The following is a 25,400-nucleotide window of genomic DNA, read 5'->3' as shown; positions in this document are numbered from 1 at the left end:
TGAAAACACAATTCAATGAGACGAGATGTGAGGTGCAGGTTCACGACTGCAGAATGGCGAATGAACAAAGCAAAAGGGTAACAATGACAACGATAACGACACGCAGCTAGAGAAAAAAAAGAGAAAGACGCAGCATAGCGTCACTTTGTGGTAGGACTTAGCTGTGCTCAAGTGGGGCTGCCAAACCAAGTTAATCCACGTGCAGCCAACGTAGAGTCCAAAATGGCCACCTCTCAATGGCGTTTCCTGTCAATCACCTGTGACGGTTTTGTCCGAAAAATTTAAATTTCGGACTTCAAGCTGTCTGAAATGTCGGTCGTGAATATGCACTATTTCTATCGGGTAGGTGAGGGTTCTTCCTTTGGGTCCGCAATATCAAACAAGTTCGAATTATCAGCGTCTGAAAAATTGGTCAGCGGCTGCACTATTGTTTTCTTTATTGTCTAACAGTGCATCCTTATGTTTTTGCCTGATGGGTGGTGGGCACAAAAAGCGTGCTTGATTGTCCATATTGTCCACAGGCCTTCAGTACTCCCTGGTTCTTGTACTCGAACGCCACCAACCACCATCTAGTGTTCTTCCTGCTGGAGATCTTCAACAACATCATCCAGTACCAGTTTGACGGTCAGTGGGGACATTCGTAACCCCATTCCCGAGATCGGTCGCATTCCGGTCCTCGACGTTTGAGATTGACGCCCGAACGTAATGTCGCCTCTTAATGCGCATTCTATTAACGGCTGGCCGCTAAACCAAACAGTCGTGCATTGGGAGAACGATGCCAAAGTTTGCCTGTAAGGTTGTTGAATTTAGCTGCTTTCAAAGTCACTTTGTGGATACACTGTCTTTCAGGAAATTGGGTGACTGGATGATTGGACTCTGAGGAGCGTTTTGGGTCTTCGACAGATTTTAAGACAGCACAGCCCAGACTGCATTATTTTACTTTTTACTGCCACCACTTTTGTTGCCATCATCTCGAGTTTCGGCTCGTATCCAACGGAGCCCTACCCTATTTTGAGGGGATTTCTCTAAATTTGGGAGGGGGGGGTTGCGCAGCATCCCACGGTACTACTACTTCACTTTTTACTTTTTGAAAATTGTGGAGTTGGGAGGTATTCAATCGTGCTGGTAAGTTCTTGCTCCTCAATGCTGCAACATCTGCTCACTCCAGGCAATTCCAACCTTGTCTACACGGTGATCCGCAAGCGCAACGTGTTCCACTCGCTGGCCAACCTTCCGACGGATCAGAGCACGATCCAGCGTTCGCTCAGCAAACGCAGCAAAACCCAGGAGGGGACGGGGTCCGGAGCCGGAGGGGCGGGGACGACGGTCGAAGAGCACCCTCCCCTACCCAGCGTGCCCTGCAGTCCCACCGGAGAAGAAGCCCCGCCCCTTCCAGAGCAGGCTCCGCCGACCGGCACAGAGGGCGGGCTCAGCGCCACCCTTAATGCCAGCCTGGCTGCTACGCCCCGTGAGCAAAAATACATTTGTTGCTCGTTTTCGTTTGTGATGCGGTCTAGTGGGGAAAGCTTGTGGAACCTGGAATTTTCAGTGTGAAATAGTCGCAAATATCTTTATTCCATTGCGACAGATGCCCCGATTGATCCCATGGTTTCCCTGCAACAGTAATGTGACATGTAAGCAACGGAAACTGACAGGAATTGTTAATGAGTAGCGTTGTGCGAATATTAGAACCTTCAAATAGTAGTTTCGAATAGTGCGCTATTCAATGGTCGCTTTGAGGTGAACTGCGGTAGTCATACTTTTCGAAGTGTTGTTCTTGGCGAGTTAGCCCCATGAGTGTGCTTCCCACCGATTACCTCCTAGCTGCGGGAAAGCAATACCCGTGGAGCTCACGGGCTTTGCGGATATTGCTTCCCTGCAGTGCACAGGTGCTCGGTGAGAAGTGCACTTAACGGAGCTAACCCCGCCGCAATTATGCAAAGGTATTTATTACATTAGGCAGCGATGTCTTGGCAGCCCGCTTCGTCATTTATGCTTGTTTTTATTGTTTTCTTTTTGTCAAATGTGAAATAGACAAATATTTGCATATGGCAGGCAGATTTATAAATCCCCTCATATAGGATAGCTGCGACAAATCTGTCTATTACACGCTGCCGTTTATATACAGTCGAACCTCGATATAACGAACTTCAATGTAACGAAATCCTCGATTTAACAAAGTATTTTATTTTTCATAATTTCTTGCCCATAGACCCCATGTATTTTTAGTCTCTATTTAACGAAGTCTATTTTGCTGCTATTTAAATATAACGAAGCGCCATTGCCATAGAAGGCAATAAATAAATCAACTCTAAAAAACAACTTCGCAAAAAAATTGTGGTTAAAAAAAAAATTATGCGCAAACGCGAGCGCTCTATAGGTTACTTCACGGGGACAGGCCTTCCAACGTTCCTAGGCTGCCCGAGGATGCGGCGCCGGTAGCGCCGGCGAGGCATGCGGCAAAGCGGATTCCGCGGGGCTGGCCAGAAAATGCCGAGCAAAAAGTTAACACGGCATAACTGCATCACCACTGACATTCACTGATCATCATAGTCCACTGTACTGCGGGTAGCGCGGGAGCCAACTTCAGTGGGGGAGCGACGTGATGGCGCGACCGCGCGACCGCACGGGCAGTGCCATCTAGGAGAAGACCGATTATCGTCTTGCGCAAGCACACTGTGGGCGCAAGGGGCGCAACAGGGCAAGTAAACTTGAGTAAACTGTGCGGTCAAGAGTGCTGTGTAGGTTGGAAACATTGGCACCGCCTAAACTAAACAGCTTTATTTTTCAACCGGGCGGTTCACTCACGTGCTTGCTGCCATAAGGAAACGTAAAGTTCTTTCTTTGGATGAGAAAGCAAACGTTTTGGACGCCATCCTGAAGAAACTGCCGAGATCACGAGCACTCGGGAAGTGCTCGATGCAATGGACGTACTGAGGAGGTACACGGCGTCGCATTGGCAGCAAGATGCCGTGCAAGCGCTCTGGGCGCTCGAACGCCGTATGACGCCGCTGCTACTGTCGGACAAGGCGCAAGCAAAACTCGCGGACTACTTTGCCCCAAAATAAATGTCATTTTCGGTGAGTTTTCATACCCGTAAAATGTTTCGGAATTTTTTTTTCGCATGCTAAAGCCAAATTTCGATTTAGCGAAATTTCAATGTAACGAAGTAAATTGTGAATTTTACCGACTTCGTTACATCGAGGTTTAACTGTAGTTGCATTAAAATTAGCTGAGCTTAAAACTGGACAAGTGGAAGATTGGGAACAACCTTTGTGAGTTCAGCAGAGTTTTTGTATGGTGCACCATAGTGGAAGACTTAAAGAAACTTCGATATTCAATTAAAAAATATTCAGCCAAAACCATTATGCACTTTGAACTCAAAATCCCCTATCCGTACATGGCTAGAAAATACATTGGTTGCTTGTTTTCTCTTGTAATCTGGTCTAATGGGGCAAACTTGTGAAACCTGGGATTATTGGTGTGAATTAGTTGCGAATGTCTAAATTCCCTTTCGACAGATGTCCCGATTGATCCAATGGTTTCCCTGCAACAGTAATGTGTCGTGTAGGCAACTGAAACCGAGAGGAATTATTAATGAGCTAAGTGACACCATTATGCAGCTGTCCTTTCTGTTTCTCAAAGAAGTTCAAGTTGCCGGTATTCTGCTGAGGGGTTGGAACTCGAGCAGATAGATGCGAGAGGAGGTGCTGTCGTGCATGTTCTTGAGTGGTAGGACCACCTTGGAACGCTCTCACCCCGCACTATAGACCAACGTGTGTCATCGTCATGCCGCAGCGGTGGCGCTGCTCACAGCACGGCGCACGCACGTGTGCTCCGTATCCGAGGAATCTAGCTTTTGTGCTTGCACACTGCCCACTGGTGTGGCCAAAGTCCACTTGCTTGTAAACAGTGCATTGGGGTATGCTCTGTTCACTTTTACACTTAAAGGGTAGTGAAGACTACAACACAAAATCACGGCTTTCAAACGTATCTTCGCAGTGTGGGTGCTCGCTCTAGAAAAACACGTCTCAAATCAAACAGCATAGGCTATCTAATGCTTGTTTCTTTATTTGTTCCATTCAGACAGTATGTGTTGCGTAGGGGAGCAGAAGACAAGATCGCTCTGCGTGACAAGGCCCTGCAGCCTTCGGTGGCCCGTTATCTTAAAGACGAACGTAGTAGCACAGGGTTTCCCCTCAAAAAGAAATTCTACTGTTGAGATTGGTTATAACGAAGTCAACGGGAATCAGAACTCACTTCGCTATATCCACCATTTCATTATAACCGACTTCGGTTAACGAAGTGCAAAAGCGAATGGGAAATCGTGATTGCTTCGCTGTAGCCGCTATTTCGTTATAACTGACTTCGTTATAACTGGTCTCAACAGTATGTTGTTTTTTTTTGTCGCAAAAATAAAGTATGTATTGATGAACGCGCGATCTCCGCCCAAATCTAGCTGGTCCAGTCCAGATGTCAAAGTTCCCGAATTAGCCGTTGTCTCATTCACAGGTTATAAGCGATTTTTATGGGGAAATGGCCAATGAAGCCCACAAATGCATGGGGATGAATGGGCGTCGATTTCGGACCTCATTTTCCCGTCGAAAATTCCAGAAAATCACATCAATTTTGAATAAGATGACAGTCAGTCCTGCATTTTGGCAACTGGTCCAGACTGCTAGTGTTACATTCGGCAATACATAGTTCATTTTGCAGTGAAAAAGGCGCTGTAATTGTTTCTTTGGGAACATGCCAAATATCAATTACAGTCGTAGTTAGTGCAGTTTGATTAAAGAAAAAGCTTTCCTGGCACCTGTTTGGTGTTTTGTCTCCCCACCGCGCTGTTTGTGGCTTTGCAAGCCTGCCGGCATGGCCTTGAAGAACTTTTCTCTGCGTAGGCATCGACAAGATGACAGAGAAGGAGCACGCCCACCCTCCTTCGCAGAGCCTGGAAGCTCTCTCACCGGAAGGGCAGCCACCCCAGCAGGTCAGTCGGAAAAAACTCCAGGCGCCGGCCGTTGACTCTTTCCTGCCCACGGGGAAAACACCTGTTTGTGTGGCTTTTTGTGAAGTGTTTTTTTTCTAGAGAAACTCTTAAGTTTACAATGCAATGTCATACGTAGGGATGAAGCTAAATAAATGGGCGTTTGATGAAAAAGCAGAGTCTTGAATTCTAACACAATACTATTTAATTTGTCAAACGCAATTTTCTTTTTAGACATTGGTTTAAACCAGCTAAAAATATGACAATATATTTTGAACGGAAAAAGTATTAAACAATTTTGATATGTACTTATTGTTTCCCATTTTCACAGCAGAAAGCTCCGCGAAAACTGAAGTTCTAGCTTGGAAATGATATTGACCTAGCAAGAACTCTAGTCTCCCTTCGTGACTGTAGTGAAGCGCAGGGGTTATCAGAACTGAAATACGACTATCCAGCCTCACATCAGAACCTCTACCCCCATCCGCAGAGCATCGCCGAGACGACGCGGAGAGGCAGCCCGTCTTCTTCCTCGGAGGGTTCGGACGGTGTCGAGGCAGCGTCGTCCGTCTCCGCTCGTCAGAAGCCGCCGCCCCTGCAGCAGCGCAGCAAGAGCGTCAGCAGCAGGGTCCCGTCCTCCGAGTGGCTCCCGACCAGCGACTGGGTGCAGGGCTGGAAGCAGAAGCTGCCCCTGCAGACCATCATGAGGCTGCTGCAGGTCCTGGTGCCTCAGGTGGAGAAGATCTGCATTGACAAGTGAGCCGGTCCTTCCCCTGGTTGCGTGCACTGCGGTGCAGACGGTGGCGCTTGTACTCTTGGTGCCGTGGGCGCCCTTAACCGCGGTTAAAGCCCAACCTGCAAAACATTTTTCAACCGGGGTTCAAAATCCTTTTCGCCACCTTTCCCGCTTCCCCCTCGCCTACTGGTACATTGATGGGGGGGGGGAACTCATCTTGTTGGCCACATCTTGGGGCTGGATAAGCCGAGAGTTTGTCTCGGATCATCCAGCCCCAAGATGCAGCAACAAAAGGAGTCCCCTTGCTACCGAGTTGAGAGTGGGAGAGGGGGAAACAGGAAGGGTGACAAGGAGGATTTTCATCCTCGTTGAAAGATAGGTATTTTGTTGTTGTTGATTACGGGCTTTATGGCGCAAAGCTACTATGGCCATACTGCGCCAAGCTTGTGGGGTATTTTGTAAGTCGGCCCTTAAGTGTGACTGAAATCACACTTGAAAATACTACAAAGGCAATTTCAAAATTTTTTAAAAGAAGGTATTTTTGGATGCATTGGGGTCCTAGCATGCCTCTCAATGTTTTCTAGAATTCTGGGACTTTTATTTCTGTGCCTGCGAATAAATTTGCTAACCCGAAACAAACTTTCGGATTTCTTCTCTTGTTTTGCCTCTGGAAAGGGAGGTGACGTCGAGGAGCACTGTTGGTTTTTGGTAGGATTTAGTGGACGCTCGGCACAGTTCCCACGGTTGACTATAGTGCACGGTGGTCTGGGAAGCAGCGGCCATATTATTTGTCATCGGACTGATCAACCTGGAAGAAATGGACAACAGCGCCGTACTTGCAAACGAGTTTGAGTTCCCGTTGAGCAACTTCGCGCCTGCGGAACAGGAGATGCCTTTCGGGACGCGAAACTCTGGATTGGCGATTTACGAGGGCGCCCCAGGCTGGCCACCAACACCTCAGTCGCCGCCCCAGAGTGACTCTTCACCCGACACCGCCGCAACGCCAGGCACATGTCATTCGTTTGAACCAATCACCTGACAAGGAGCCCGTTGTCGTCATGTGTTGACGTCATGCAGCACACTTTAGTTCATGTTTTTGCCACCGTCTCGTTCCCGGCGCGATTATTACCACACCTGTTCAATTGATTGGTGCGGCGCCGAAACGTCTGTTCGGGCTAGAACTTGGTGAACTGTGTGTGGGACGTGCCCAACGCACATTTTAATCGTCAAATAAAACTTCCAAATTGCCTTCGTGGTCCCTTTAACTGCGGTTAGGGATGCCTGTGTGACTAAGGGATTAGAGCCACTGAAAGCTATGCCTAGACAACGCTGTATAAGCTGCATAGCATAAAAAGTTTTTTTGGGACAAGGTCGTTGGTAATCCACTTGCAACATGATTAGAACACATTTTTGTCAAAAGTTTTGGACGGTGTACACGAGGGCTGGCACCAGTCCTTTTTTTTTATATATATTCATTCATTTGTCTGTGTCTTTTTTGTGCATCTTCACTCTTTAGTCTAATAGTCAACTAACTAGTCCAACTCAATGTTTTATGCAGAACGTATTGCAGTTTTTGCAACATACTTGTTGGAAAGTCCTGGAAGGTATGGCAATGTTCCTCGGGGTCAAAATGCTTCTAAGCTACCGTATTTATTCAAAAATAGGTCGACCTTTTTACGAGCAGACTCGCACGTCTACTTGCCCACACAACCCGATCATTAGGAATTACAACAGTAGCAACAAATGGCAAAGCAGAGACAGCATCTGGATTAAAAAAGACGAGATCTGCACGCATCTCATTCGGTTCCTTACCATCCGCCGGGCCTCTTCTATAAATCTGAACGATTGGCTGTTCTAATGCGTTGCGGGGAAATGCACGCCTGGGCAGTGTTTATCAAAGGGTCAACCTATTTTCGAATAAATAGGGTAGGTGGCGCAGGCTACCGCCCGATACGAAGGGTTAGGCCGACATCCTCCGTCCACCCGTTTGGTAACCTTGCGTCTCGGACATCCCGCGGCAGGGGCCTGACGGACGAGAGCGAGATCCTCAAGTTCCTGCAGCACGGCACCCTGGTGGGGCTGCTGCCGGTGCCTCACCCGATCCTGATCCGCAAGTACCAGGCCAACTCGGGCACCACCATGTGGTTCCGCACTTACATGTGGGGAGTCATCTACCTCAGGTAAGGCACCTCTCACAAATAGCCCGAGCACCAAGAACTTCGGAAACGGAGGTCCGCGCGCCTGCCCTGTGATGTATTTGCACGACGGAGTTTTTCTCCGAGGAGGGAACCAATCGTCGCGGAGCTATCGGTACAGTGTACTAGAAATGGGGGGTAGTGTTGGAACCGGCGTGGCTCCCGCAAGGCGCGTTGAATCAATATTTACAGATGTCGTCACCGGCGCCTGCACCTGAAGGGCGTGCGGTGGGCCCGGGCGCTGTGACAAGCGGGGAATACGAAATGTTTGTGTCACTCTGGTACAGTGTTTGCAAGCATATAAAAAGGAGTCTCTCACGTCTCTGCCCTTGGGAACGATAAAGATTGACGCTTTCCACCCACCTTTCACACGCGATTAGCCTGTTCTGCAGCCCGGCGCACAGCAGTAGTTCCGCCAGCGTTGCACCAGTATTTCACTATGAAATTTTAACGTCTACAGATGTGAAATTTTAATGTCTAGAGTCCGCAGTGTATGCGAAATGGTAGGGACCTCAAAAATCTCACCGGGAAAGAATGTGCCAGCACAAAAATTTGGTGTATCACCAATCACTCAGACTGAGTACAGTGTTTCAAGTACACAAAGCAATTTCCGCCAAACTAGGCGGGCTGACGCATTGCCCCACACACCCTTTCAGGTGCAGGGGACCGCAGCGCCACCGCAAATTGTCGATATGCGCGGCCTCACAGGCTCCCATTGCAGAGCTGCGTTGGCCCCAGCACTACCCCCTAATTCTAGTATACTATACTTTCGAGCCATGTGCTCCCGTCATGGATGTTCCCTGATTCCTCGAAACCAAGTGAAGTCACGGGGAATCCACGATTGGCTCACGGAATATCCATTGCCGCTTCAAAACAACCGGGCCCCCTCCTTTCGGGGAAGGATTACGGTCGGCAGAATCGAGCTGCCGACTTTTCTATTTTCCCCGCCTTTCGTGTGATGAGCCCTCCAAGGTTCCAAATATGTTGCGAGAAGACTTTGCCAACTCAACCACATGCGACTCTGTCGTGTGAATGCTTGCTCCGATTCTCTGAACTGCCCCCCCTTCTCATGGCGTTCCCTCCTTGCAGCTTTATAGCATACTTGGTTTTCTCTGGCAGTAAAGGTCTGCTGTGCGAATACGCCATTAGCAGTATAGACGATTCAGAGTAAATATCGAAAATCAGGTGTTTACAGACGCACGTGCTAAGTGCCACGCACGTGCTACGTGCCACGCACATGCTACGTGTTTTAGATTTTCAATTAAGAAAAATTTACTGGTGCAGATGTCGGCCTATGCTACGTGTAATTACAGTATGTGCCATGGGAAAAGATCTATTGTGTCATCTTTTTAGTGCCGACGGCAGGCTCCTGGTCCCACAAGCGCTACCTCAAATCTTGCTAGCCATCATTCTAGCAAAGTTTCTACTAGTAGGGCTTTCGTATTTCTTTCCAATCATTCCGTGGTCTTAAAATATAGTTCTCTGTTCTTTCTTTTTTTTTTTTTTTTTGTAGGCTAAAGTTTGAGGGCTAGTCTTTCTAAACAAAGTTTGCCATGTGGACGGCTTGAGTTTTCTATCACTCACCTCTAGGGGTGTGCAAATAGCGATTTTTGAAAGCGAATCGAATATGAATTCAATAGTGATGGCAGTGATTCGAACATGAATGTTATAATTTCCTAATTGTTCTTGAAGAGCGAGTAGGCTGTTTATAAATAAGAGTATACTGTCCAGAAGAATACAGTGGAGTGTCCTCACAGTTCCAAGAAATCATTATAAGAGAGCAATCATAGGGTGAAACGACTAGAATTGGAGTGGCGCGAGTAAAGAGGGAGGCAAAAACTAAAACAGTGTGGGAGTCGGCATCTTGAGGATGTTGGCACACACGAGCCACTGGAATCGGACCAGCGCCAGGGGCTTCTACTTTGCTCGTGCGGGCCAGCTGCACCATAGCAGCTGTTGTCCCATTTATAGACAGAGATGTCACCGTGTTATGCTTTCCGAAAACGAGCAAGAGCAATTTTGTGGGAAAGTGTCCAGTTGACCCTGCCTCTAGACTTGGACGGATAAGACAAACCAGTTGTGTTGATGATGATCGTACCCAGGAAGACTGCCGCGGCATACGGAAGGCACGTGACAAGTAGGATTCCGTTTTTTCTGAATTTATTTCTCGTGCAATTCGGAGGGTGTTTTTGTGAGTTTATTTTTTGTTGGGAATTCGGGGTTTATCGGAGTTTATTTTTGTTAGATTCCTAATTCTTTAAAATATTGAGTTTATTTTACTGCGTAAAATTTAAAAATTCGGAAACAAATAAATAATGTTTTCCGGAAGGAACCTCGACGTCTTTTCTGCAGTTTTCTTTGACGCTGTGACCTCGAAATTCTGATTTTTGCGGATAAATCCGAATTGACAGAAAATTTACCAGCGAATGTTTTTCGGATTTATCCGAAAACACGGAACCCTAGTGATAGGGAACAAGTGAAAAGAAGCTTGCAATGCTAATAAACTGCTCTATTCAAAAGCTTTTTGAAAAATATTTTTAATTTTGAAAAATTGCTTTTTGAATCGAATAACGACCCTGGTTATTTCAGAATTAGTAATTTGCATTAACGTTTCTTTCTATTTTTTTTTTTTAGTATGAAAGCAAGTGTTTTAGGTTTTATTTATGGATGTGATTAATCTGGAGTGTCACATTTTACCGTGGAAGGTGTGCCATGTTTGATCTCTTTGAAGGGTTGAAAATGTGTTCAGCAGCTTTGGTTGCCATAACTGGAGAGAGAGGAAATTATACCCTTTTTCCTCCAAATATCCCGCGAAGCTACATTTTTATATATAAACATTGCTGTGATATAATATATATTTTCCAGAAATCTTTGTTTGACCTGACACCTAGCAAGTGCATCTCAGGTGTTTTGCTTGAAAACTTGCAATCCAAATTGTTAGGCATGTGTGAATAGTGGATTTTAAATTTGAAGCAAATTCGAAACGAATACTGTTTCTGGCCAAAACCTTTTGAATTGATTTGAATCGAAAATCAAACATAGTTTCTTAGTCTTTCACTACCGAGCACCATGCGTGAACGAAAAATCAGCTAAACTCGTGAAGGTTGTTCGCAACCTTCCATTTGTCTGCTTTCAAGCTCAGTTACCTTTAATATCACTATTATATGAACTGTTGTATGTAAATATCAGATTTGTCACAGCTATCCTAATCAAGGGAATTTATAAATTTGCTTGCTATATGCAAATGTCCTTACACCTGTTTCAAATTTAACATAAAAAAAAAAAAAATAACGGGCACGAATGATGAATGCAAGCTGTCAAATAGATTTCTTCTTACATTTACACTCGCATGATCGCGGCGTGTTTGCCCCATCAAGTGCGCTTCTCGCCGAACATATGTGCAGTGCGGGGAAGCAATACCCGCAGAGCCCACGAGCTCCGCGGGTGGTGCTTTTCCGCAGTGTACAGGTGCTCGGTGAGAAGCGCACTCAACGGGGCTAACCCGCCGCGACCAACACTTCAAAAAGTATGAATATCGCAGTTCACCTCGAAGCGAATATTGAATAGCTTATTATTTTATATTATAATATTCGAAAATTATAATATTTGCACAACACTACTAACTGTACCTAAGAAGCTAAGAGCGTATCTAATAACCCCTTTTTTTTTTTATTAAAGCAAATCGATGGAGGTGGTAAAAATTGTCTGCATCTCTTTTCAGGAATGTTGACCCTCCCATTTGGTACGATACAGAAGTTCGTCTCTTCGAAATTCAACGACTCTAGTCTCTTCATTTTGTGTCCTGGATGCTTTTGCGACGTCGCGTCCATTTCTATTTTATCAACAAATCTGCAGGCCTGGCCGTGATGCCTTTGTTCTCCCTAAAGGCCTTTTCACACATGGTGCTGAAGAAATGCAAAGTCAGCACTGCATAAGTGCTTAGATCATGTTGCGTTGTGTGTGTATGCTGAAAAAAGCAGTCGCATGTAGCGGAGCACTAATACAGTGCTCACATAGCATGAATTGAGCTCTCTGTTTAGTGCCCCGATGTATGTGTGAACAGGCCTTACTGCACCTCAAAACTGTACCATGTTTTTTTTTTTATAAGAGTCTGTAAAGCCTTGAGCCACTAAGCACTGTACAAACTGAGGATGCACTTTACAAAGGCTTTTTTCGTTGTTTGGTTTATAGTCTTACATTCACGGAAATGTAATTGCTTTGGCCAACGGCTGTTGCGCTTGCTTCAAATTGACCATAGAAATGTCTATTCAACTATAATTTTGTTTCATTAGCTACCAAAAGGTCTGCAAAAACCAAAGTAATTCATGTGAATTTAAATCATGAGCTATTCTTTCTATATTTTATTGTTTGTTTTTTGTTTTTTTTTCTAATTTGGGGAGTAGGCCGATGAGATAAACAGTGTTTTCTAATTCGGAATTCAGAGAACTTGTTTTTGTAAGTTTTTGTTTTTCGAATTTGTCAACCTGAAAAACTGGGAATGGTCCATTTATGAGCATTCAAAAATCTGAAATAATTGCCACAACAACAACCAAAAAAGCTTAAAAAGTAGCTGTTGGCAATTGTTCACATGGTTTATGATTTTTTTTTTTTTTTTTTAGATTTTTTTGTATATTATAGAATACCGTGCATCCGCCCATGCCACACTAAGCGCCCATACCCGAATTTGTAAGATCTGAGAATATATGCACAGTACATCGATATGTAAAATTGATGACCGGAGAAGCGTCCATCACCCATTTTTTCGTGATTATCTCTAAATTTTGAGTGGGCGCTTGCCCGGTATTTTACGGTATGTGATTGTTTCCATTTTTGGCATTCTGGTGTTTATTCTAGACTTTCTCAGCCAGCATATGCGTCCATGTTTTTGAAGGAACATGTTCGAGGGAAATTGTTTGGCTCTACCCAATGCGTACCAATGTAATTTAGTACTATTGGGCAAATATGATTATAATCGCTTTTGCTCTCTTGCATATACCGTAGGTTACAGCGGATCTTTGGATGGACAGAATAAACTGACTATGGCTCTAACGCAACATTTTTTTACATGTCACCTGTTTTCAGCATTTACACTTTGTTCCTTGTACGAGCATGTATTACTGCCAGTACCCGTAATTTTCACTGTTTTAGTGGATGTAAAGTTGCGGGTACTGAAGACGTAAATTTTATGTATTTATTTCGCTATAGAAGTATGGCCTTTCGTGATAAACCTGGATATAGTAATTATAACGTAATGGCAAGCACAAACAATGCCTCCTTTCTTTTTCTAGTCTTGGGCTTTTTACAGATGTTGATCGTCGCTTGTTATTTGATACCAATTTGTGTGGCATGACGCCTGTTTCAGTATGTTCTTTTTGTATTCCTTTTGTCTTGTTCAGTTTCCTACATCTGTTATACGGGCCTTGAGACCCGGCGTTTGTTATCATTCCTCATGCCGATTCTATTTTGCTAGCTATCGGACGAAGGGAGCAGAAACTTATTTATTAAATGTTGCTTTTGAACACAAGTTTTTGGGGGCTTTCTTTTTTTTTTGGTTGTCAGGGAGTTGGCTCGTGTTTAATAAAGCATTGTGGTACATCTTGTCTTATTGTCGTAGTTGTGCGGACATCCGTGGTGGGCAGAAAACCGTTTTGGAGCAAAGGTACAGCACACTTTACAATAAACAAAAACGTGTCGATTGCCGTATTTTTTTTTTTTTTTTCCTGTTATGCTTTTACATTTGAGATTGTTATCAGAAAGTGGCTGTTCCGTGTTGTGTCACGCAAACGTACTGCGGCAGTGGGGTGCTTTCGCATGACGTCCATCTGCCATTTTGATATTAGGGTGAGTGAGTGAGGAATTGGTTTAATTATCGGAAAAAAGAACAAAAAACAAGCGTGATGAAAACAGTCTTTGTGCACTACCGTAATACCCTAAGTCCATCACCCACCCCCCTGCAATTCATTAAAAAAAAAAGGTGGGGGCCATGTGTCAGTGAGTAAGCACAAAACGTTTAGGAAAAGCAAACAAAAAACACCAATTTTTTTTTGTATGTATTTAGGGTGGCTGCACAAAAGATACATTAAACTCAAAACTCGAATTAGTCTCATTGTTTTAAGCAAGAAATGCTGATAAAAGAATGTTCTACTATCGTAAAGTTTCTCGCTCGCATGCATGCGATCAACACCGTCGATCGGCATACAGCACTAACGTTTGTTCCGTGGAAGCGCGTTTCTAACACCGCTATGTCCTCTTCCTTAGTAAAGAAAAATTAGTAAAAAAAAAAAAAAAGGCGACTCGTAAGTAGAAAAATTAACCAGGTGCAGGGAGTGAGCGAGCAGACGAAAGATGTGACGAGGAGCGATGCAAGAAAGCCGGCGATTGCGTTGGGCCAAGTCGGGCATCTTGTCAATCATGAGACGCTTGTGCACCTTTTTTGTTCGGTGCATGCTCGGCGTGCTACCAACGCGAGTTGCGGTAGCGTTGCTGCGTGGCGTGGAATGCACAACCAACATGGAGCTCAAAAAGGAACGCTTTTTAAACGCCTTGTGTGCGGCGTTTCAGCAAATCTTCATTTACCCGTTGGCTTTGCTTTAAACATTGCACAATCTTACCAACCGTGGTCGCGACAAAGACGAACACTGACCTTTCGTCTTTGACCTTGCACTCCGCAGTTACATTCCAGGACCCGTTTTTGTCCGGACTAATTTTTCTTGTAAGCAGAACAGTTTCATTCTGTTATATCCATTGTTTTCCTTTCGCACGCATATGTACCACGACTTCGGGGTCGCGGAAATCGGGGAGGAAATGCGTAAACAAAGAGAAGCGTCTTTCCCTCCTCTGTTAGACTTTGTCACGGACGTCCTCCAACTGCAAGATCCATGGCCGCGTCATTCAGGTAGGATAAATGTTCACGGATCGCGGAGTTCGCATTGGGGTATTTGTAGGGAAGTTAGTCAGCCCCAATGAGCGTCTGGTGTCTTGGCTGGACTTGAGCAATTTAGCCAGTGCAGTACAACTGCTAGCATGGTGTCTTCAACGTGCCCGACGCAGCTGTAATACACGTCGTCGTGATGCGGCATTTCATTGTGACGACAAGTCCGGTCACGGTGACGCTGTGTATAGATGTGACGCCTAGGTTGTTTTAAGAAATGTGCCCCCGGCGTTCTATTGTTTCTATGACCTTGACCAGTGTGCCGGTCGAGCTTGGCGTTGAAGCGCAATGCGTGTTTCATGAAAAAAAGGCTAATCCAAGCTACTTTGCTCATAGCGCCCTCTAGGGCGCTATGGACAAAGTGGCTTGGATTAGTTGTTTTTTTTTCCATGTGGAGCTGCAGCAATAGCACTCCGGTGGCCCCACCTCTCCTTTCTAGTACACTCTATCCGTGGACCAACGGTAATGGTGGTGATGATGATTCACAGCTATCTGTTAGTGTTTTGTTTTGTTGCGAGTGCCACCAAGCACCCCGCAGCAACAGTCTCTACCGGCGAATGCAATGGCCCGATGAGCGCAGCCTTTGCGGCGAAAATCTCGGAGGCCATGGCTACACAGCTTTAGTTCCCTAAATGGCCGCTAGGGAGAGACACTCCTCGATCTCCTCCTCAATAGCCCGACGGCTTCACGGCATAACGAAGAAACCATGAACAAACAAAATGGCAGAATGGGTAGATGGACAGATATTACGAAGGACCATGGACAGTGCTTGGGATCGGCCGGCAACTTGCGCCATCTGCATAATGGTCTTTGTCCAGTGCGAAGATGGGGAGCTTCGGGAAAACACAAAGGACGGGGGATTGAAGAAAGGTTGAGCAGTCTAAGCTCATTACAACAGACCTGGTTACAATAGACATTTGGATATAACATACCGATTTGTGAAGTTCGGTTGGTTTTCCTTTACATACCATTGACTCAACTTCATATCTGCATACAACATAGTCCTTTTACAACAGACCGAAATCTTGGTCAGAATCAAGGTCTGTTATAACAAGCTTAGGCTGTGTCTTGTCAATCCTAGTCCTTGCGAGTCGTTTGGCAATTCGAAAAGAAAACCTGAGCTGCGCCACACCAAGCCCAAGTTGGGCATGCTTGGTTGGCAGCGACGCTGAAAGCTTGCTCTTGTGGCACCTGCTACGCTCACTCTCACATTGACCAAGAGTTTAGTGGCACAAGGTTTTTACCTTCGATATCGCTTTGGTGTCTAGCAAGCACGTGCAACCAAAGCACGACGGAAATTAAGCAGTGCATGCTGGAGCGTGGGCTGGAGGCGGAGCTACTGTTTCATTGCCTCCAGTGTTAACCTAAAAGTAATGCCAGTAGAAAATTTTGGCTTCATTATTTTGTTATTATTGACACAAACGGTCTACTTGCTGCATACAAATTCATTGTAGATGTTCACCAAGTGAACCTTGCATGCTCCCATGCAATTGAGCTTTATAAGTATTAACTTCTTAAACACTAATATAACCTTTAAAATATTCATAACAGATGTGGTTGTCTTCGAAGCTCTGACAGTTCAATTCTTCTATTTCTCAGTCTCTTAAATGCTTTAGAAGACCTGTACTTTAGGGTCAATAAACAAAAATTGCAGGGAACTTCAAGCATGCCCCATTTGACATTACTTGAGACTATGTTCGAAAATTCCTAACTGCCAGGCACATTTATTTTAAAAGTATATGCAAAGCAACTACAGGCAGCAAATAGCCCATAAGCATAGGTACTTCTTTAACGGAACTGAACCGAAATTTCGAGCTCACAAAACAAGGCAGGACTGATAGGCAGGGTGCTGCAAAACCTAAAAACATCACTCATACAGCATATATCTCCAACAGATCGCCGTATTTTTTTAAAGAATTGCGGCGATTGAACACTGCCGACGAGACAAGTCACGATTCTCATTCCCTCTCCTCCTCGCGACGTCTCGTTGAACTGGTGAACCGAAGCAAGGAGGAGTGAAGCGTAGCCGCTTCCCCTCATTCTCAAATTTTCCAGGAGGATTAAGGTGGCGATGCAAGCGAGTTGGTTCATGACTTCTGAAATTGGAAAACAGCGCGCAAAAAGACGAAGACGACGAGAGAAGAGCACAGGTCTACTTGCTGCACGGTCAGTACTTGCAGTTTTTGGATTTACGGCTGCAATTCACTGGGCAACATGTGTGTTGGTGCTACAACCCGCGAACCAAGAAGGAAATCCTGCCATACGATTCCGCCCACTCCAAACTTGTGAAACGAAATATTGCCACGTCATGCCTCCAAGCTTCACTGTACAGGTCCTGTCACCATGCCATGCTTGACAGCTATGAAGCCCAGGTCAAGCGACTTTTAGGAGCAGGATTTCCTCTTTCTGTTTTGCTTGGTGTCTCTCAGACACTCTTGAAAAAAGTCAAGAGCGGTTCTCAGGAACCAAAAGTAAAGCCTAAACAAAGGCCTTAGGTTGTCCCATATTTACATAGGGTTTCACACAATTTAAAAAAAGTGGCTAACCGGTTCAATGTGCCAATGGTTTTTTCAGCGCCTCAAAAATTAGCACAACTTTGCCCACGCGTAAACCAGGCAAGCAGTAAAAAGATGTCATGTACTGTTAAGCATGTCAACAAGTTCGTGGATTGCGTTGTGGGTGTCATCTACAAATTTTCATTGTCATGCGGACGGGTTTACATTGGACAATCAAGACGCTGCGTCAACGAGAGAATGCGTGAGCATGCGGATTCCCTGCGGTCAATGACCGGAGGTCACTTGTACGTACATTGCAGAGACTGCCAGTGTCACCCCGTCTTCCAAAATACCTTAATCATTGGCAGGGGGCGCACAAAAGTGCAAAGAGAGGTGCTGGAGGCGCATGCTATCGAAAAAGCTGGCACGGGGCACTGCGTCAGTCAACCTTCTGTTTATCTTCATAAAAAAGAGATAGATTTTATAGATGACTGGTGAGCGACATGCCATTGGTTGTTTCGGCGTTGGTTGACTGTGTGGTGTTTTCTTGCTTGAGCCTTTTTTAATAAAACTTCAGTTGATAGTCAACGCTTGTCCTGTGCTCTTCTCTCATCGTCTTCGTCTTTTTGCGCGCTGTTTTCCAATTTCAGAATTCCAGGAGGACAATGACGTCATAGTCCTCGCTTGACCGCGCCCTTCTTTTCCAAAAGTACAGCCATCTGTTCGAGATATCGATGTATGAGTGATGTTTTAGAGTTTGTAGCATCCCGTTCAACGCTTCTGCAGCCTTATTTTTGCGAAATACAAATTTCGGTTCAGTATCCCTTTAACAATGCCAGGAAATTTCAGAAACAGACCTTCTCTTTAGGAAACACACGTCAAAGTCCAGAAACCTGAGGATACAAAGAAAAAAAAAGCATGTAGAAGGATTTTTTTTTGCAGCCAATTAAAACAAAATCATTTTGAATAAAAATTATAAAAAAAGAGCCACAAGGAATTTACCCATCTAACGCCTCGATCGACACCTCTCATAGAGGTGACGGGACGATGATGGCTGGTCAGTGGGTTCCTTGATATCGGCCACCTTGAGGTAGCGTCGGATGTGGAGCCAGCTGTCCAAGCCAATCTGATCCAGCTGGAGTCGTCCATTCCCGGTGCACGTAACAGCGTCCTTGACAACACCAGCTGCCACCATGAAGTGCTGGTTCAGGTATACTTTGGCACACCTGACCCGTTCCTTGGCATCTTCCTTGGATTCGGAGGCATACTTCTGCACTTCCCTGACCAAAGCTGGGCTCTTCGAGACGCGCTCAAAGGCCTCGGCATAGCGCCTCCCACGCGAACCCATCACAAACATCACCGCACGGTACAGAGTCGACAAGTTCCGCCGCATCACGTCCCTGACTTTCGACTCGGGACCTTGACAGTGCATATAATGTGCAGAGAGCAGGCTGTGGTTGTCTAGCAGACGTTCAGGAAACTGGTCCATTGCCTGGAAATCGCTGTTACAGTCAAGCCACAGCCAGATGTAGTTGAGAACGTCGCTGTTCCTCAAGATCTGCCACAACAGGTTGGCGTTCAGTTCGTTGAAAGTCCAGGTCGATATGTGCAATCTTGAGATGCTCCTGTTGCACGAGATGCTGTTTAAGAGTGCATGTGTGGCCGCCGGTGAAGTGTGGAATCGGAGATGGACAGACTGCAGGGTTCTGGTAGATGCAAGAAATTCAGCCAGGGAAGTCGCTGCCTCATCATCCATCGGGTGATGAAAGAGGGTGATGTCTAGGCGCTCGAGGTAGTAATAGCGCACGAGGTGCCGATATGCACTTGGGGGCACAGGGATTTCGGAGTAGCAGTCCGAGTATCTCATTTTGGCGAGTCCTGAGCATTTCTCCAGAGCCTCAGTAAACAAATCGGCATTTGAAAAGTCGACTTCAAAGGTCACCCTTCTCTCAGTCCCAGTCTCACGGAGAAGCTCGCTGAACTGGCTGGCTAAAACAGAGTAAATGCTTCCCAGCGTGACCTGCTGGATCGTTCCATTGCACGACAGTGCCTCCAGAAACCCTCTGTAGACAAAGATTTCAGCCAAGTCGTCTAACTGGACAAGGTTGAGAGACAGCTTCTTCAGCGTGGTGTTCTTGCGAACTGCCTCGGCGAATGCACCGTAGCAGGCAACTTCGCCCACTTGGAAGTTTAGTTCTTGAAGGCTCTTGTTCTGACCCAGCATCTTTGCAAGCGGCGTACCATCCATCTTCCAGCACTCGTCAAAAGAAAATACCTCCAATATCTTCAGCGTGCTGTGCCCCGCCACAGCTTCTGCAAGCAGTTCCATCGTGGGATTTTCGAGGCCAAAGCCCGAAAGGTGCAGTTCCTCGAGGTTATGATTTAGAAGAAGACCATTGAAAACATTATCGAGCTTGCCCATTCTTTTGGACCAGGGCCGCATCTTTTGGACCAGGGTCAGGTTCTTCAAGACGGTGTTGCCAGTAAGAAATTCTTGGAAGACCGTTCCTTCCGGGGGTAGCGGACAACTCTCACCCATGCTGAGCTTGGACAGACCGGGTCCCAGGCAGCGGAGCACCAATTCAACGTCTGGCGGTGTGAACGTGTAGGACAAGGAGAGCAATATCATTGCCGACATCCTCTCGAACACACCCTTAAGCAGCTCAGCATCGCAGGCAGGAGCCATGCTCCAGAAAGATACATCCAGAGACCTCAGCGACGGTAGCCTCTCCAGGGAGGTTTCCAGTAGCAGCGCAGTGTCATTGGACAGCGCCAGTCCACAGATGTTCAAGCTTTCTAGCATTGTCCAACGTCTTATGGTGGAGTAGATAATCTCGAGCTCTTCTTCGCTTGTCTCATAACTCAGCGTCAGCGTCCTCAGTCCAGAGTTCTGGCTCAGTGCGTCGCCCAGAGGGAGCTGGGAACGTTCGTTGGGACTGAAGAGCTGTAGGTTCGCAATGCAGCGATGTTCCTTGAAGAGCCAGTGAAGGAGCACCCATCCATTGGGAGGGGTGCTCCTTTCCAACGGATGGAGCACCCATCCCGTTGCGAGGCCGTCAGAAGCCCTGCACTGTGGAGCGACGCTGAGTGTCTCTGGAGCCACTTCCTCAAGCAGCATGCCCACCTCTTGCAGAACATGGTTCCAGATGTCGAGCTGGTCCAGCAGATGACACGACTGGCCGTCGCTTTTCGTACACGGCTTGAAAAACCGGGGCAGATTGGCGTAGGCACCGATGTCGTTGAGAAAGCGGTATGCTTCCTTGGCCGTGGAGATCTCTGGAAAGTGGTGGCTCAAGGCGAATCTCCAGAGTTGCCAGCGGCATTGGAAGACCGTCCTGTGAAACGGACGAAAGGATCACGACAGAGAAGGATTGATGGCTACTTCAGACAATACGAGAGCTCTGCAATCGTATTGCAGAGCTCTCGTATTGGGAATCATATTAGAAATACCCCTTCCCAAATTCCTGCCTGCATAAACCATGAAACCTGCACACAATTCTATTCCTATGCGTTCAGTATGGGGGGCATGTACCAAAGGTTTGTTTACTTTGTGAAGGAAATTTTTTTTGAGGGGGGAGGTGGGGGTTGGGGGGTGGATTATACAGGGTGTTTCAAAAAAATGTTTGCAGGGGCCTTTTTACTGAAAAAACAAACTATCAGTCACCAAACCTTCATTCTCCACCCAGATGTAGAGCTAGCAGTTTGAACCAGATGCTGAAGTTTCAAAACTACCGTATTTACTCGCGTATAGGTCGACCTGTTTTTCAAAAATCGCCTCATCAAAACTGGGGGGTCGACCAATACGCGAATCCCGGTATTATATTTTTCAACTTTTTTTTTTTTTTTCGGGGGTCCCGAAGTTAGGGGGTCGACCTATACGACGTATCGACCAATATGCGAGCAAATACGGTAACCATTATCTTATTCAAAACTTGTGTAAGTGATTTTCTGAAATTCTCAATGGGAAAATGGTGGCCGAAGGGGCCCTCGAACATCTGGACTTGAATGGCGCCAATTTCCAAGAATAGGCCCAATTTTCCCATTGAAGTTTTCAAAAAATAATTTCATCTTTTTATTAAGATAACCGTAAGTTCTGGAACTTTTATATCTAGTACGGACTGATGGCACTATATTTTGGTGAGGCTGAGCGTTCAACGATGCATTGTTCGCTTTTTCAATAAAAAAACACTAATTATTTCTCTCTTTTTTCTTGTGGTGGGAGGGGGGCACATATGCATAGTTAGTGACAAGTTAAAGGCCAACGTATAAAACCTCAGTTTTCTGCAGGGAAGATAATCCTCGGCACTCCCCTCTCCTAAGCTGCGAGGGGAGCAAAGTTGGGGGAAAAGTGGAGAGGATATAGGATGAAAAAGTGTACGTAGGCCTTTAAGAGTAAAGTAGAAGCTCCTCCCACCGCTCTCCCCTTTGGCAGAGCGAACGCTGGAGAGGAGGCCACATCCTCTGCAGCGTTTGCTCGGCTAAAGCGGAAAGAGGTGGGAGGAGCTTCCACTTTACCTGTCACCGAGTAGATCACTGCGTGATGCAGTGTGCAAGATCACAATGCGGGTTGCGTGGTGAGTTTCGGACATACCACTGACTGCCATTTCATTGAATCCGTTTCACCAAACACTGCCCAGTTGAGCAGTATAGAATTTTTCATCTAGGAAATGGTGTTCTTTTAATAATGGAAGAGTAGCAGTGCTATATCATAATTTATAAACTTTATTTTCCTACAGAGTGAGGGAACTAATAAGGAACTTTATTTCTCTGGTACTTCCATTTCTATTTCATCATATTAACTGGTGACTTGCACTGTTTATAAGGCCAATGAGAAATATGAACACAGACTCCAAAATTTTTTTAATCTGTTATCGTCAGTTGCAGTAATGAAGGTATGGTTCTTCAATGGTGCACCCTTGTCCTTGAAGAGACATATCCTGCTTCAAGCACGAAGCCGTCCTCAAAGCTATGACAGTGTCTCTATGTCGCATAAAACAAAAAAAAAAAAAAATAAAAAAAAATAAAAAAACTTCTTTTGTTTTTTGTAGTTAGCGGAATTGTGGGCCTGCTGGCTTTTCAACCTAAGTCCTTAGAAAGGAAGTTATGATCCTAGGATCGAATAAAACACAATCTATCAGATAAACAGAAAAATAGAAGCACAGCGAGGGTTAGTTATCCTTCATACGTGAACAAGCTGGGGAAAGAACAGCCGCTTATCTTACCGGAGAACAGTAAGTTGCATGCCCACTCAATTTTTGTTACGCTGTAATACGATAGCTGCTGGGCTGGTTGAAAAAAACAGCGCAAAAAGGACGGGACACAAAGTATAGAAGGACACAGGACATACGCTGACTAACAACCAAAAGTTTACTAAAACTTCACGCACGCACAGTGGCACGCGCAAGCACATGCTGTTCTTTCTCTTTTAACAAAAATAAATGACGTGAGAAAAAAAAATTCTACAGCTGCACTATCGGACGAGACATCGTCGGCGTTTTTCCCGCATGACCAAACTCCGTCCTCTCTACTACTTTACGGGAATCCTCCTACTCCTCCTACAGCGGCACTAGAAGGACGTTGCGAAACGCGTGACCAAAATAAATAATTAATTTTGACAGCGGCACAAGAAAACGCTAAGATCATGCGTGTCGTTCACCCCAAGTTCGCACCACGTGCAGACCGCGTTTAGGACACAAATTAGACCTTTACGGATCGCATTTATTAGCATTTATCTCTGCCGAAAGAGAAAGAAGAGCTTGTGCTTCCGCGTGCCACTGTGCGCGCGTGGAAGGTCTAGTAAACCTTACATTGTTATTCAGCGCATGTCCTGTATCCTTCTACTTTGTGTCCAGTCCTTTTTTGCGCTGTTTTTATAATGTTATCTTGTCATGCTCTATGATTGCAACCAAACATTTGGCGAAAAGGTGACCGGCGCGAAAATAATTAGGAAGCGAGAGCAAAACATCTAAAGAGCACTGTAATGGTCTAACATTCGGTGAAGTGCAATTCGATGAAACAGCGTTTGATGAAACGGCATTCGAATAAATCTCCGGTACACCCAGCGTGGCACTTACGGTAAGGCATCGGGCGGCAGCGCCGGGCGTTGTTGCGGAGGCATCGTCAACCACTGTGTCGTCAAGTGCTAACTTCCTCATTCGGGACCAGTGTTCGGCTTCGGGACCTTCGGGACTTTCCTGAAACCAAGTTTCGCCGCTGACTACAGCGCCATTCCAGCCCCTGGCGGAACGCCAGGGAACGCCCCTATCGCCCCTATCCGAGTGGCTCGCGTTGTTTATCGCCCCGCCGCCCCGCTTCGCTGCCGTAGGCGGTCGGCTAAGCTAGTCAAATAATATGGATTGCGATAGAGAATATATAAAAGCCCGGCTAAGACAAATCTTTCGTTGTTAATTGCAGTAAGAACCTCCGATGTTGTTGTAGTCAGTCCTTAAAATTCCATCGCTTCCCTGAAAAGCCGCACGAGACTCAAACGGCGCGAAGCCTGGACCACGTGCTCCGACAAAAGTAAGTTCCCCGTTCGTTGGAGGATCAGTTTGGCTAAATATGCCGGAAAAAACGAAATGGAATCGGTGTCAGAACAAAAACAGGATGAATACCGAACGCGGGAAAGTCGAATTGGCAGTGCCTGCGTGACGGAATATTTGATTCACGCGCGCGTCTCTCCCTTCCCTTGAGGTGTTTGACGGGGCCTCCAAATACTTTACCAGGGGGAATACATCCCACTCCTCTCAAATACAATCAGGTTTTCTGGGCTTGGTGAGAGCCATCTATCGTCGGGTAAGTGGGAGGTCTCGGGGGTCTCGGCTATCGGGCGGTAAATGATGATAATGATGGCGATGGTCGTTCTACATACCAAATTCATTGTGTTGGAAATGCTCGAGACACGTGCCGCGCGCCACTTCTAGGAAGTACATGGCGTCTAAAATTTTGCTCAGCGCTGCGCCAAATTACAGTGTAGCCAAATACTCTGCTGCGCTGTGCCGCCATGATCTTCCCAAGGGTTGCACGTGCCTCGTGCATCGACGCACCTCGCGCTACTTTTGAAACATCGAGGGGCTTTAGGTGGAATCAAAGACGACGCCGCCGCGGCCGCCGTGAACATCCACGTGCACATGCGCGTGGACTGACGCGGACCTCCACCGGTGGCAATCAGTTCGTCGAACGACGTTTAATGGACAAATCGTTTCGTCGACACTGCGATGTTTCATCGACAGATCGTTTCGTGGAAACGAGCACCCGCTGGTTTCATCGACAGATGCTGCGACGTTTCGTCGACAGCTTGCTCTCCCAGCTCCGCCAGCTGCACCTCCTCGCGACCTCTGCGCCTGCGCGGCGCGCGGCCTTGCGTTGGATGGATGGATGAAAGATGGCCGACTGGGCCAAGTATGGCGAACCAGTGCGCAGCCAATCTTGCCTCACCGACTTAAACTATCGCAATTTTTTTTCTTCTTTTTTTTTTTCTTGGGGGGGGGGGGGGGGGGGGGCGGGGGCGGGGCACCGATCGCACTGATTTCGGAACTTACGATTTATATGGTTTCGCTCGTGTCTTTGCCCGAACCTTTGGGGAAGCATTGTCAAAGCCGGAAAGTTTTGTTGTCGACCACTCTCCTTTCTCAAATTAGATTCTTAAAACATTCAACATTATGCGCTGCTCTTGAGGGCCACGCTTTCGGCAGCATTCGTGATCGAGGTGTCTGCACGTCATCGGATGCAACCCTTTGCGGGCTGGCCGCCGGCACTCCGACTGTTTCGAAAAAAAAAAGTGGCAGGATCGTTTTCAGAGCAAGTCTATCTTTCCGCGCGTCGCGTATTTTGGCAGAATCCTCAAGAGCCACCTGAACATAGCATAGATAGTCCACACGTCAAAACACTGAAACTCTTTAAAAAATTTGAATGAAAAAAACGAGGCCTGTTTGCGGTGCACACAGCCTTTCTACCGTTGGAAATTGTATAAAATCGGTTTTTAAGCTAATTGGCATCTGGTATTAGCCGCAAGCAATAAACTTTGTAAGAAACTGAGCATTCGGCTACACGTAGTGTACTT

The 25,400-nt window shown here is 46.2% G+C and overlaps 2 protein-coding genes across 3 annotated transcripts in view; one reads left to right on the top strand and one right to left on the bottom strand.

The window, feature by feature from the left end:
- The window catches only part of LOC8032376 (protein HID1), a 33,480-nt gene extending 21,021 nt beyond the window's left edge, over positions 1 to 12,459 (top strand). Inside the window, exons 14-19 of the mRNA XM_029978160.4 lie at positions 522 to 624; positions 1,169 to 1,468; positions 4,899 to 4,987; positions 5,472 to 5,737; positions 7,739 to 7,897; positions 11,634 to 12,459. Of these exons, the coding sequence (XP_029834020.2) occupies positions 522 to 624; positions 1,169 to 1,468; positions 4,899 to 4,987; positions 5,472 to 5,737; positions 7,739 to 7,897; positions 11,634 to 11,697 (981 nt within the window). The 3' untranslated portion in view covers positions 11,698 to 12,459. The remainder of the gene's footprint in view (positions 1 to 521; positions 625 to 1,168; positions 1,469 to 4,898; positions 4,988 to 5,471; positions 5,738 to 7,738; positions 7,898 to 11,633) is intronic.
- Positions 12,460 to 18,068: 5,609 nt separating this feature from the next.
- Positions 18,069 to 23,873, bottom strand: LOC8032375. Of its 2 annotated transcripts, XM_029978188.4 has the most exons (3): positions 23,413 to 23,496; positions 18,341 to 20,673; positions 18,069 to 18,231 (listed from the first exon to the last, which is right to left on the bottom strand). In XM_029978188.4, exons 1-2 carry the CDS (start codon positions 23,454 to 23,456, stop codon positions 18,345 to 18,347), a joined length of 2,373 nt encoding a protein of 790 aa, XP_029834048.2. In that variant the 5' UTR covers positions 23,457 to 23,496; the 3' UTR covers positions 18,069 to 18,231; positions 18,341 to 18,344. The 2 variants fall into 2 exon arrangements, with proteins under 2 accessions (XP_029834048.2, XP_029834047.2); XM_029978187.3 differs by lacking the exon at positions 18,069 to 18,231 and having other exon boundaries at positions 18,299 to 20,673; positions 23,413 to 23,873.
- Between the last annotated feature and the right edge of the window lie 1,527 nt (positions 23,874 to 25,400).

Source organism: Ixodes scapularis, unplaced genomic scaffold (assembly GCF_016920785.2).
Source record: "Ixodes scapularis isolate PalLabHiFi unplaced genomic scaffold, ASM1692078v2 PGA_scaffold6__148_contigs__length_123643588, whole genome shotgun sequence".
NCBI classification, from domain to species: domain Eukaryota; kingdom Metazoa; phylum Arthropoda; class Arachnida; order Ixodida; family Ixodidae; genus Ixodes; species Ixodes scapularis.
The sequence above is the reverse complement of the archived record's forward strand: the minus strand, read 5'-3'. Positions and strand labels throughout refer to the sequence as shown.